Source organism: Haplochromis burtoni, unplaced genomic scaffold, assembly GCF_018398535.1.
Source record: "Haplochromis burtoni strain Fernald_Lab_line unplaced genomic scaffold, NCSU_Asbu1 Contig_306, whole genome shotgun sequence".
NCBI classification, from domain to species: domain Eukaryota; kingdom Metazoa; phylum Chordata; class Actinopteri; order Cichliformes; family Cichlidae; genus Haplochromis; species Haplochromis burtoni.
In genome coordinates, this window is record NW_024582667.1 from 112,084 (window position 1) to 126,286 (window position 14,203).

The 14,203-nt window shown below is 39.8% G+C and overlaps 1 protein-coding gene across 1 annotated transcript in view; it reads left to right on the forward strand.

The window, feature by feature from the left end:
* The window catches only part of cntn3a.1 (contactin 3a, tandem duplicate 1), a 74,298-nt gene that overhangs the window by 47,395 nt on the left and 12,700 nt on the right, over positions 1–14,203 (forward strand). The window contains exons 9-13 of the mRNA XM_005948305.3: positions 50–189; positions 3,785–3,914; positions 6,107–6,257; positions 10,736–10,863; positions 13,090–13,265. Coding sequence (XP_005948367.1) covers positions 50–189; positions 3,785–3,914; positions 6,107–6,257; positions 10,736–10,863; positions 13,090–13,265 — 725 coding nt within the window. The remainder of the gene's footprint in view (positions 1–49; positions 190–3,784; positions 3,915–6,106; positions 6,258–10,735; positions 10,864–13,089; positions 13,266–14,203) is intronic.

Sequence of the window (14,203 nt, forward strand, 5' to 3'; positions counted from 1 at the left end):
GTGTGTGTGTGTGTGTGTGTGTGTGTGTGTGTGTATTTTGACTTTCTAGCTGCACCTCACTTTACTGAAAAGCCTCAGGATGTACAGAAGACCATTGATGAGACTCTGGTGTGGGAATGCAAGGCCAGTGGCAAACCAAAACCCTCGTACCGCTGGCTGAAGAATGGAGAGCCTCTGGACCCCATGGAGGTAAAATGGATTTCTTCCTAAACTGAGATTTCTTACATTGCTGCAAAGACACATAAAAAAAGCCAATTCCCTCCTCTGTGCAGCACTGGCCCCCACAAAAAAGCACAACAAAAATAGAAAGAAACAAATGAAAAATAAATTAAAATAATACAAAATGGGTAAAAAAAAAAAAAAAAGAAAGAAAAGGATCTTACCTTTGATCACAAAATCAGTCTGAAACAAAGAAGCATCACCTTTTCAGACTGAATTGTCAAATTAACTTTGGCTGAATTGTCAAACACTGAAGATTCTTTGAAACAAGATAATCAAATGATAACTCTACTTTCATGCCAGAAAATCAGTTTAAAATTGTGGTTGTGCAAATCACTTGCTGGCCAAACTCCTCTGCTGTTTCAGGTGGTTGGTTGTAAGACTTTGCAACATAGCAGCAAAAAACAGAACAGTTTAGCTATCCTGCTTTTTTATTTTTTCATCTACACGTTTTAACCACACACATAATAAACATGCACTGTGTGCTTACTTTTCTCCTTAGATTTGGTTCCATAAAAGATGCATTTAATTACCAGCATAAAAACATACTAATTTGTCCTCTCCACCTCTAATCAATACCAAGTAGTACGAAGGTGTGCTTTGAAAACAAGCACATTAAGACTACTGAAAGACTGAAGTATATAGGCTAGTAGTTAAATGGTATTGTTATTGTTAGCAGCATAGCAATATTTCTTTTTCCGTCAACAGCCCTTAACCAGTTCATTGGGTGGAGATGAACGTAATTTAATGTGTAAGATGAAAGATGATAAGATCACAGCAGATTCCTGCAGTAACACGCAGTGCATCTTGGTTAAAGGATGCACTGCGTGTTACTGCGCTGTTTTGCTGGGATTCACTTTGCTTCGAAGCAAATAATGCTTCCAACTCATAGGCTTGTACTTGGCAAGAACATGTCAATTTGAAATGCCTCTATTTGCTTGGGACTAAATTTGGCATCAAACGTGTGTGTGTATGTGCCGGGGGTGGGTGTTTGTATGTGTTTTGCAAAGGAGCCAAAGTGATGCCATTTTCTGCCTGTCATCAACTGGGGACTTTGTCGACAATTTAGCGCTCAATCTCACTCTTATCTGCAACTCTCAATTTTATCATTAAGTCTCTCCTCTCTGGGGAGGGTGAGAAATGCCTTATCATCCAAAGTGCATTTCACATTTAGGCAATTTGCCTTGTTTTGTGTTATTGTGCTGCTGGAGTGAGTGTGCTTTCTGCCTAAAAAGACCAGCTCTAGAGAATCACAGTCACCGATTGTGTCAGAATTTGGGCTGGGTGTAATGGGCTCAAAACTGGACAGTTTCTATTTAGTTTGGACATGCTTTTAAAGGGGGGGCTGGTGGGGTTTTGTTGTCTGGAACTGAGATAGGTACCCCAAATATGTGACACTTTAATTTAAGAGCTTAATGTCAACACACAAGCACCAAGGAAGATTACGTTTTTGCCATTATGACACCAAAGTATTAATCTGCAAAGTCTGTATGAGGAGCAGCTTAAGTCTGAATCTGTAAAAATAGGCAATATTATTTTAAACATTTTATCTCTGAGCCATTTCAAGTTTTATTTAATTTGAAGGCCCACACATGCTTAACCACAGGAAGCCCTTATCATTCCACATGCGCATTTGCAGCATTGATTAGTAAATAACACTGTAAAACTTCCTTTGGCAGGTAGCCAAGGTAACATATTCTCTGTACATGTGGCTATATTAATGAGGTGGGGTGTTACCATTTTCAAAATGCCACCGTCAACCGCGGCAACAGTAAATCAATTTCCAAACCCAAAGGTCAGCAGTGTAGAAGGAGAGGGAGCAGGAGGGGAAGGCCAAGGGGGCCATTTGTTATTCCTCATTAGAATGGATCAGTTCTCTCTCCTCCTCTCTGTCTCAGCTTCCTCGGCGCTTTCTTTCTCTTTCTTAAGCTATCTTTCAAGCTTTTTCCTCCCTCTCCACCTCATTTTCCGTCTGTTCCAAGGGAATTAAATGGCGCAGAGGAGAGCTGTCACTTCAAAATGTCACCCCGGCAAAACAAGAACCCACTCATGCTTGTACTTTTTTCACTACACTACCAGCTCCGCCTTTTAGTTACATACACGAGAGATGGTTTCTCTGCCTACGACCCTCAAAACCTGCTACGTGCCTTCCGCAGTTCTAATGGTGTAGTTGCATACCTGCGACAGTCTAGCTACTATAGGTGAGCGATAGGATCACTACAAGATACAGAGAAAGCAGCAACAAGGTGCCCATGACTTAACTTTTCAGAGCTCAGTTTGATAAAGTGTTCATATCAGACAGGAGTCAAGCATAATTAAAGATGCTGATAAAGTAGACAATGCCACAATTTGTCTTCAGTGCTAAGGAGATTGTGATAGAGCTACCACTAAGTGTCAGGGTGCAGAATAGTGCAGAATGGCACCAACCCGTGCTTTTATGGGTTCATAAGTGCACAGCCCTGGGCTTGTGCACTGTGACCTGAAAAGAACCATCTATCATCTATTCAAAATCCTCCCTCTCTTTGTGGTCCTCTCCCTCTCTCTTTATCATTTTCTTTTTTCCTTGAATACACATACATGCACCCAGCCGTAGCCAAATTTATGGGACTGCTTATTTTCCACCTGGAAACTGCTGGATGCATCAACACCCAGGACATCCTCTGGCGGTGGTTTTAGTTGCTAGGTCAGCCATGTCTCTTATCTTGTTACTAGTCGTCAGAAAGAACTCTATTTGAAAGTCCTCTGCGGTGTCACAGACTGACGTTAAGGGACAGTCCTTGTCTTTTCAAGTGCCAGTGCTGTAATGATTCCAGACGACAGACAGACTGGCGGCAGGACCCTCTGGACTACTTTGTCAGAGGCATTAAAAGGTCCAGCTACACTCTATGGAAAGATCAAGGGCAAGAACAATGAGTGCTGCCACAATTAAATTGGGGTAACTATAAAACGGGAGAAACAAGAGGTGCCAAACCTTGTAAAGGTCAAACAAGCAGTGGAAAGTGAAGAACTTTGTATCAGTTTTATTACGAAGGTGTTTTTGAAGGTATATGTATTCATTTTAAAACAATTACTAGCATTGTATATCTATATCTATATATATTTATAAACTATGTCCTGAGTATTTGGTGGAGTAAAAAAAGAGTCAGTAGCAAGTTTGATGTGCTTGATTTTAATTATTGTTCTGTAATGAATATTAATTAAATCTCTCAATATAGCTCTGCCCACTGTAAATCTTTTCAGTCTAGCACTTTTACTGTATCATATACTTGTTAAAATACTAATTTTACCGTTAGAGACGTGCTGTCAAGTTCTCCTCGGTTTCAGTAAAACACCAGTTGAAGTGCAGAGTACGTGGAGTACCAGAATACCATCTACAAAGATGGTGGTCCTGATTAGATGCAAACCTTGGAGTGTACTGGGGCATATTTTGCACCTGAGGCAAGAACCTTCAGTTATTTCCTCGAATTTTCTCTAAACTTGTTTGTTGTCTGGCTGTTGAGCAGTTTTCATTTCAGATCATTTTAAGTATTTAATGCATGCATGTGTGTCTTTCTGTCTCCAACAGGACAGAGTTCAGGTGAATAATGGAGTTCTGACAATCAGCAGCTTGAACCTGGCTGACATTGGCATGTTCCAGTGCGTGGCAGAGAACAAGCACGGTCGAATCTTTACCAATGCCGAGCTGAGAGTTGTAGGTAAGACCAAAGATAGAAAGATGTTCATTTGTCTAAATTAACAAAACAGAATTTAACCCAAGGCTATATCTCTTATACCTTCAAGAATAAAAATGCTAAATACATTTTTCCAGTAACATTCTCCTTTTTTACTCTTTCAGAAAAGTCTTTGCAATACAATAAATATGAGTTTTCTTCACTCTGTGAAGGAGACTGAGGAAAAAATACAATTATTTCTGAAGTTCTGTTGCCAGTAGTACTCTAGCTCTGTGCACATGACCTTATTTGATGCTTGTCCATGCCTAGCAAGGCCAAAGTGACTGACATGTTTACTGGACTATGTTTGTGTATACCAGGATAAAACAACTATATGTTGAATAGTTATATATTATGTTATTCAAATATCATCAGGCAGAGTTTTCAACTAGATCGTCAAGAGGCACATGATAAAATGGCTTGTTTCAGACAGATGATGACCTTAGAGGGTGCACTGATACCAAGCATAACATAAATAAGAACAACTTTTTACTGTCAATTATGCAAATATGCTCATTATGCACAGTTTCCAGAATATTACCAGAAAACCTCCACTTCTTGTGAAGTTCAAGGATCACATGCGTTTGTGTTTTTGATGTATGGTTACTTTCGGTAGATGCAGTGTAATTATGGAAGATGAGGCATGTCTCAAAGTACAGCTGCAGTAGCTGACACAATATGCAGTATATACTATAGAGTTAGAGTAAAAGGCTTTTGGTTTGGAGAAATTGTCAAAAGGCAGGCACATAATTGGCAACAGGAATTCATGTCAACAGGTAAAGGTAGTACAAAACAAACAAGATGCTGAAACCGTCTGGGTACGAAGAGCTGAAAAAATATATTCCATATCTTGTCTGGTATACTTACTCATTTGGCTCTGCACATTTGGGCTATTGTTTTGGAAACAGAGTGAATCCTTTTCCTGCAAACTGCATTTTAAGTACTTTGGCGTGTGAGTTTGATGCAATAACATTTGTAAAACTCTCAGGAGCAATGCCACGGCTCGACAGATGAGGTTTAAACGCTTTCTGTTCAGAAACATATCTAACGCTGACAGTCAGCTGAACATAAAGTAACTGCAAGAATGCAGACAGGATTGATGATGTAAAGGTCACAGAGCCGCTCGGCTTAAATGTTTGGTGCGAAGGTCTAAAATTACTGTAGCAGTAAAACAGTCACCACACAAGAGCTTGGCCACTAATTGTCAGCGATTACTAATACCTAATGCCAATAACTTGTTGTATTGTCACAGAAAGTTAACTGGATTTGCATATTGCATCAGAAATATAATGAATAATTAATAAATAGTTTCAGTTATAAGACATCTAAATATGTTGGAAACTTGAGTAGGTGGATTTGTTTATAATTAACTATGTTAAGCTTGCCTGGCTAATTAAATTCAATTATTATTATTGCTTTTTCTCTTTTCTCAAGTAGAGAATATGACAGACATTGGTCTACGCGACCTGCTTTTAAGTTACCCATTATAAACTGATTGTACTGAAAGTCCCTAGGTCATATAAACCACCCATGTAAACAGAGAAAACGAGGAAGACAGAAACTCTTGGCTTGCTTTTCACACAGAGTGTCAAGAAATAATTGTGAGGGAGCAATATGTGCATAGGTGCAAGCGTACATTGTTGTATAGTGCTGCATACGCACGTGCACTGGCATATGTTGGCAGGTGCTCAGCCATGTCACTGGCGCCAGGCTGTGTATTCACTTTGAAGAGCTTTCTGCTGAGTAGTTTCGCATACAAAACAGCTCCGGACGACGGCGCCTTAGTAATTAAGGCCTAAAGCAACAGCAGCAAAGCCTCCCTCTTGTTTTACATTCGCTCGTTTTGCTTCAGAGTCCCGCGGTTTTATCTTTAATGCATAATGTCGTCCCAAGGAAATCTGGAAAATCACTTTCTTTTCAAATAAAATGTGCCACGTCTGTTCTCCTGCATTTACGGATGCATTACAGTGGATATGTGTGTGTTGAAAGAAAAGGATGTGAGAGCTGACCTGCCTAATGGATTTAGTGACCTGCGTGTTTTAGGAAGCTCAGGCACTCTAGCTCTTCCACCTTGCTCATCGGTCTCTTTTTCTCCCTTTCCTTTTTTTTACGCCTCTCTTGTCTCCCTCACAGTATTCACATGCCTTTCCACTTTTCTTTTCTTTTTTGTCCACCAGCAATTGCTCCAGACTTCTCCCAGAACTTGTTGAAGGCCCAAACTTTGGCCCGACAGGGTGGAGACGTTCTAATCGAATGCAAGCCCAGGATGTCTCCTCGAGGCATGATTTCATGGCGGAAGGGAAAGGAAGCCCTGAGAGAGAGCCACAGGTAACAGGTTTCTTTGTGTTGAGCTGTAAGTGTATTGAGTGGGGGATCACTGTTGTTTAGCTTTTCTGCTTCATTTGCAGAATGGTTTTTTATCGATGTATTCAATTTTTCCCTACTTGATATTCAAGTGACAAATAGCAAAGAGTAAAATCACAGTGTGACACTATGCAATTTGAATTGCATAGTGTGCTCTCTCCCTGCTTTCTGTGTTTCCTTCCTGAACTCTGTTGTAGTCTTCAGGCTGTGCTCAAAGCTGAGTTTCTGCACTGTTTACTTAAGGTAATTGGGCATTCCTAGACTGCGGCACTTGGATCGATGCACTGATCCATCAGCTCATTAGCTGCATGTAAGGCCTGGAGGGTCATTAGAGCACAAGTTAGACGATGAGCCAGACCACCAGCGAGACACGGAAGGAGTGAATCCCCAAAAGGACGGATCAATTGACGGCTGCTGGACATACATTCTTTTATGATAGTGTTGGTGACACAAGGGAAACCAGCTATACAACTTGTTTTATTAAAAGTCAGGTTAAGTACAGATCAATGTGATGCCGCTGTGTGCTGGAGAGCATAAGGCAAAAGGAAAAACAAATGTTAATCAGACAAGAAGGAAAAACAAGTCTTCCCCTTGAGACATAATACTGGCTAAGGTAGAAGTAGGAAGTAAAGTTAGTGACTGATGGAGATTTCTACTGTTTGCTCACACAATGCAGCAAATGGATGCATGCAGACATTCACTTTTCCTCAATAATGTGTTTTTTGGGGCAAATATTTTAGGTGTACTGCTTTAATCTGCCATTGTATGATAGTAAATCACTCGCTCTCTGTTTGACAACATCTGTATTTTGAACAGCAGTGCACCAGCAGTAGGTAAAGCTCGCCTGCTGGCAAATCCAGTGATGTAGCAGGGGTTCACATTTCTCTCTTGACATGGGATTAATTGTTCACCTGGCCCAGCAGCTTTTCCACATCTAACCTCTGGGATACCCACTGGCACTGCAGTGGGGGGTGCCGGAGGTTTTGTCATGTCTCGGCTCTCTGCTGCAAGAGTGTAGGTTTGGAAATCATGGGGTTCGATTTCTTCACTTCAGAGAAATATTTTATTTGCAGCAGCAAATGGTTGCAAATGGCTGATAAATATTGGGACCAGCTTGCAGATTTATCACCCTCTTAAGTATTGAAGGAAATTGCATCCATACTGCATTATCAATTGTACCTATAAAGGCCAGATTTGCCCTGTGGGATTTAACGTTAGAGCCTTGCCCTGAAGTGGGAAAGATGCATGCAAGACGTTAGGTTCTGACATTATTGCAACATCTCTTGCAAGCCTATTCCCTTGTTCCTGGCTCATTAGCATTTACTTTGCTCCACATCGAAATGGGGGCTGTTACCAATGCTATTACAGCAGTGGCACAACACTAATCCATCCCACTGGCTCAACTAAAGTACCCATAATTCCTTCTAATCTTCCAGGGATAATGTTTTCAAGGATCTGGAGTAGGAGAAAACAAATCAACTAAGAACAAGGCGGGATCTGATTAATGAAATCATGCAGGGGTGATACCTACTCCAGCTCGCGTTCCTAGTATTCACAGTATAACGAAATAATTTTATAACAGGGTTTCTGTGCACTTATGTGGAGAACTTTGAGGTCAACGATAAAGTGCTTACCTTAATTTAATTTCAGCGCTGACCACTGCCAGCTATTGCAAAACGGATATAGGAAATAGCTCTCAGGAATATTACCTTTAGATTGAACCACGGTGCTTAAGATCGTTATGCTAAACGGTAGTATATGTATCACTTTATCATGTAATGGGAATCAATTTATAATCCTAATACTCAAAGAGCTTTCCAGCTGTGTTTCCAGAATGTGCTTCACTTGTGAGTGACACAAGTAGTACCCAAGTATACTGCAAGTTTGTAGTAATACGCTGAGTTAATTATGCAGCGCTTTTTAAGTGGGCTAAAGTAATGTTTTTCATTTACAGCCTCTTGATTTTTGTTGCACCATGGAGAAACAGTGCAAGCTTTTAGATCACAGCCAGAAGCTCACTTTAACACCAGCAAGAAAGGTTGAAGTAAAGTGTCTGTTTACTATATCACACTGCTCAAGCTTTTATGTGCCCCACAAATTTCCCCAGTGCCTTAATTGCTCCAGGGCAACCTTTTAAAGGAAGGGGAACCAAGCAAAAGCATTTCAGGCTGATAATTCTCCTTACATCTTTATCCCACACCTTTACTTTGTAGCTTTGGTGAAGACGAGGCCTGACATTGTCTGCTGCACTGTTTAATGGCAAGTGTTATCCGTGTGACATCTCATATCCATAACTCTTTGTTATAGCCCATTACAAAGGAAAGCCCTCAGTTCAGTTTGGAGAGTACACCCCCAGCTCCGTGGGGAATGGGCACCGTTGAAGGGGCTAATGTATTTTAACTCCTTCAGCCTTTGATGCGACACAGGTCATTTTAAAACATTTTAACGGATCCACGTTGCCTTAAAGGGACCTTTTAAAAATCAGCGTTTAAGCTCCCGTTTCATACCAGTTATTTCTGAAAACCTGGCCTCTAACCGTTACTCCATAATGTGCAGTTCAGTTGATGATGTGGGAGCTTCTAGTGTGGGTTTGCAGGGCAAGACATTTATTGACAGGATAATTGATTTGTAAGGATACAAATATGGTCAGAAGATTGTTGAAAGGCAGTATCAAAAATTGTTGGGAGATAATTTAATCAAATTGTCATGACCTTTCCGACCGAAGAAATAAACCGAAGACAGATTTTCCACTCCGGTTCGGCTTTGTAAAAGAGATGACGCCGAAGGATTTTCTCCTTTGCATCCATCAAAAATGTCAATAACGCATTTTGCCTTCGAGCGCTGAGTGTTTGTTCAGCGTTGTAGTCTCTTCCTTTGACAAATTAGTTTTCAACGCAGAAATCCTGACACATGGCAATAATCATGTCTTCCGTTTTGTCAGTTAAACCATCTCATCCCAATCTAAGTGTAACATCTGTTTCACATTAGGAAATTTTAATTTGTGCTCATGAGGCTTAATGAGTTTGTAATAACTTTGACAACACCCGAACAAATTAGTTCAACCAGCAGTGGCTGTCTTGCACGACCGAGAAAGTTGAGTTTTTTTATTGTCTTTTTTTTTTTTTTTACAGTTTGCTATTTTATTGAAGACTGCAGGGACTTTTTCTATATAGCTTCCCCTCTGGGATGATCAGAGCTGGTGGAGACAGTGTGGACATTTCAGCAAGTCACATTCAGAGTGACAACTGAGAGATGGCTTTTTGTAATAACAAGTAGTTTGTTATGCTTCTGTGCTTAATTTCCTTCGCTCTACAAAGTACAACAGATAATGAGCGACAATTATAAATAAATAATGTAAGTTTACGCCTTCATTATTTTCTGTGGAAATCAAGATAAGTGAAAAACAGCAGATATCCTGTTTCTCTAATCATGGCAAGTTAAGTGTCTTGAGTAAGCAAGGCATGTGATAAATTACATCTAGTAATTAAAGGAAAATCAGAGATGGCAGTGGAAATGTGTTTTTTAAAACCCAGCAGAAAGGTTAGATGCTAACTGTAGGTGCTTTGCGACATATCAAACCAATCTCGTGTGAGTGATATATGATAATGCCATGATGAAATATGGGTTTTGAAATGAATGGTTGTGTTGCCCTGCATGCTGAACACATGAATAAATCCTTTTAGCTTTTAATCTGAGCATTTGTTCTCCAGCTTGTGGCCAATTTTTTCTTTTTTTTTCACCAAGGCAAAAGGGTGCATTTTTGGCATCACATTAAATAGAATTAATCAAACCCTTTTATTTCATTATTTTGTACCTCAATCACTTGCACGGCCGTACTTTTCTAAAGTGTTTGGTTGCATAAGGCGTTAGTGGATCTCAACAAACAAGTTTCCCACTTACATGGTTTTTTTCTCCCTCTTTTATCCTCCGTCCTTGACTACATTCAAACACACTGTAATGTGGCAAGATGAATTTCGTTAAGCCTATTTTGTAACATGTTATTTGTGCCCACATTTTCAGTGCATATTCAAGGCCTTGCTGACACCGACATGCTTTTAAGACCTGTTTTCGAGTGTTTTTAGTGCTGCTGGAGTGAGCGGCAGCATTTTTGTGCTTTCCTTTTTTCCCCATTTCTCAGCTTTCCATGCTTGTTATATGCCAATAAGAGCAGAGAAAATATTTCTTGATTTCTTTGATTTCTGTTTACAGTTGGTTGGTTTATAGTCAAAAATTAAAAGCATCTACTACTACCAAAATAGCACCAATAGCCACCCCACAATAACAGCGACAGGTCGTGCAGGCACTGTTAATGCTAGGTTCCTGCTTATGTAAAAGCACTGAAAGGCTAACAAATTAATCAGATAATGAACTTGATATTTTTATGCATTTCAAATATACAGCATGTAAAAATGTGTAATTAACTTTTGTTTTACCCTTTACAGAGTTATGGTGTTGGATAATGGAAGCCTGCGGATCTCCAATGTTAGTAAATCGGATGCTGGAATGTACACATGTGTAGCCAGAAACCAGTTTGGAGTAGCGAGTAGTGCTGGCAGCCTTTTGGTAAAAGGTAAATAATTGTTCCCTATGTCTAAGCACACTAACAGTGTCTATGTTGCCCCCCCCTTTAGCCTTTGCACTAAAGTAAAGCATTTACTTTATGGAAAAACCTCAAGCGAATAGACGTCTGCTTTAAAGCTGTGAGACACAGTGTTACTCTTTAGATGAGCACTGAGCATCACTGCAAAGCTGAGGACCAAACAGCAAGGCGGAATTCCTGGTGAACTGTATACAGTCCAATTAGCTGATTGACGGTGGCTGGAGGAATTGGAACATGAGGCCCATTGAATTCTTGCACCATTATGTTTAATTCATACTTTTTTTGCAGAATGGCACGTAGCCATGTTTAGTTTGTTGAAGATTCCTTTCCCTTTATTTCGGGCACTTTTGCCGAGCAAGGAATTTTCTGGGTCTTTCTAAAAAGCAGAGTCAACAACACTGCTCTATTAAAATGCCTTTTGGTGATTCCTCTTCACAAGTACTTTAAATTGCAAATTGCTTTGCAAAGAAGCCCAATTTTGCTGTCTTTTTCCCCCCACAGCCTCTTTACACATAGCAATGAATGCAGTATATATATGTGTGTGTGTGTATGCATGTGTGTGCCTGTATGTTTTTTCTGTCTGTGAAAGAAATTTTATTCGCAAAAAATGCAGATTTATGATATTAATCAGTAATTATTCTATAGTAATGCTTAATTAGTTAATTAATATATGTCCAGATAATTTGTTTTGTGTTTTGGTTTGGTCATTTTTAGGGGTTTTTTTGACAACCAATGAAAATACATGAAATGGCAATTTTATAGATCCTCTGCTATATTAAAAATCTCGGTGTATTCAGTTATGGAAAGCAGAACATGCTCCAGTTCCTTACATTTGTTATTTCTGAAACATTCAATTAGTACAAAGTTGGAATCATTTTTATTTTTATAAAAAAAGAGTCTCTCCTTCTCTGCTTTACAGAGGTTCATGCTGAGCTTCAGTTCATTGTTTGGCTGTCAGTCAATCCACTAATCACTCTGCATTACCTTCCCAGCACCAAGCAGCTGAAAAACACCGTTAGTTACCAGTTAAGGATCCAGTCCTGATGACTGAAAATGAATCCTGGACTTTATCATCTGCCCACAAATACAACTGCGCATTAATAAATCTTTGTGTGTAATTGCTGGATGGGTAAACAAGCAGCCTAATTAATTTGCCATATCAATATGAAAGGTGTTCCATCTGTGTGTGCTTTCTATCCTCCTGTCTCCTTAATTGCAGATAATTGGCTTTCACTTGGCTGCTCAGTGGTAAATCATTCCTAAGATTTTACCAGGAGCTGATGGCTGATGTTCCACTTCTGGGTTATTTTGACTCTATTGAGCCTCAGTCGTGCTGTTTAGGCTTCAGCACCTCATAATGTTGATATTCAGACGGATCTCTGTATTTCCTATGCTAATTCGAGCCGAGACGTTGAATTCATTTCTAAACTTATCAACCTTCCTCATGAGCGTTTGAGAATATACTGATTTTCGATAGGTTTACACACTCTAGATTACCATGTACAGAGCACACCGATGGAAACGAGGCGGCCGGTTTATAATTTTCCTTCCATTTGTAACAGGAAATAAACGTGACACGTCGGAAATCGGAAGCAGAAAGTTTTGCTTCACCTATTTTGCATCGAGAGCCAAGCTTTCCCAAGAATCACCTGGAATATACTTTCATGACCATTCGGTTCTCCTAAGGGGGTGAAGATAAACAAACAGCCTTGTTTTGACAGAGAGAATATAGACCTTTACTCCTCCTGACATGCTGCACTGGCTTGCCTGTCCATTAGATGCTTATGACATGAATGCATAATTCACATTCAGCCTGGTTTATGGTCCTCTCTACACCGCACTGAACCACACTCTGAACTGCACCACAATCCCTGCCGCTGAATGAGACGGCAAGCTGAGACGACCAAAGATTATGTTGATGCGCATCACACCGGGGATGAAATAGGATGGCTTTTTGTCTCACATAAACAGAGCTAAATTGCAGACTCAGAGCTGACCTGCCATAATGGTGTTTGAGTTTTCTTTGCACTTGTTTATTTTACTTCTTCTCTGTTGGTTATTGATATTTAAGACCATGGTCCTGTTTTTGACACAGGGATCTAAATTATTTGAAGTATAAATACATCAAATAGGAAGGAGGTATAGGGAAACTAGCACGTATACATGGAATGGTAAACTGGTTCTCTGTGTTTACAGACGCAACTGTGATTACCAGTCCAGCAGGTCATCTGGATGTGACTGTAGGTGAGAGCATTGTCCTGCCCTGTCAGGTATCGCACGACCCAACTCTTGACCTCAAGTTCACCTGGTTTTTCAACGAGCAGCTCATTCACTTTGGAAGCCACGGAGCTTATTTTGAAAAAGTTGGTGGGGTAAGTACAACTCCGAGTCTGAAGGGAGGTCCAGGCTGTGGCTGGAGGGTAGAAAATGATGGAAGCACGAGCTATCGGCTAGAGGCTGAACACGAACATCCCCTTTAGATCACAATCATAATGTGAGCTTCAGAAGCCACGCACACATATACACACAATTATCTGATTTGAGTTGTTTAAATGATGTTTGACGTTCATTACAGAAGCACTACAAAACAGACGAAGCACAGATTTCCTGCCTAGATGTTTTAAACTCTTCTGAGATGTAAAACAAGTACTTTTATGTCATCCCCTTCTTTTTATGTTTTCTTTTGACAGCAGTGACTTTGTAAAACTAAAATCAAAAGCATACCATCAGAGGGGGAGTTTAAAGAAAGGCCACTTGGGAAGCATTTCACTCTCTATATAAGAACAACATTCTCTACATACTAATTTTTTTATTACAGATGAAAAGCTACAGATAATTGAACCTGGAAATATTTGAACATTGACACGGTTTGGGTCATTTTAGGTCTGTGGTGAAATAAAAAAGATTTAACTGAAGTGAGCACAGACTTTTAGCTTTTATTCAGAGATATCAGTGAAATGTTTAGGTTCAAAATTAATTCAGCTGTGCTTATCTTCTGTTGCATCTTATTGTAAGCATGCGTCACACTGCTTCCACTGTGTTTCACATAGAATCATGTGTGTTTTGGAGTCTTCTCCATACTTTGTTCATCTGTTCATAAGATTACCTTAGACTTGAGAGAGCATCTTTGTAATGTTATGGGTTTACAGCAAGCCTTTTCAATTCTAGTACTACCTTTTACCTGGTGAACGGAATAATGAAGGAGTCGTTAATGTTTCCAGTTGTACAAATGTGTTTGCTTCCTTGAAAAAAAGTTAGATGCATATTGAAGAATCTTTCCTCCAAATTCAATATGACTAATCTGAAATTT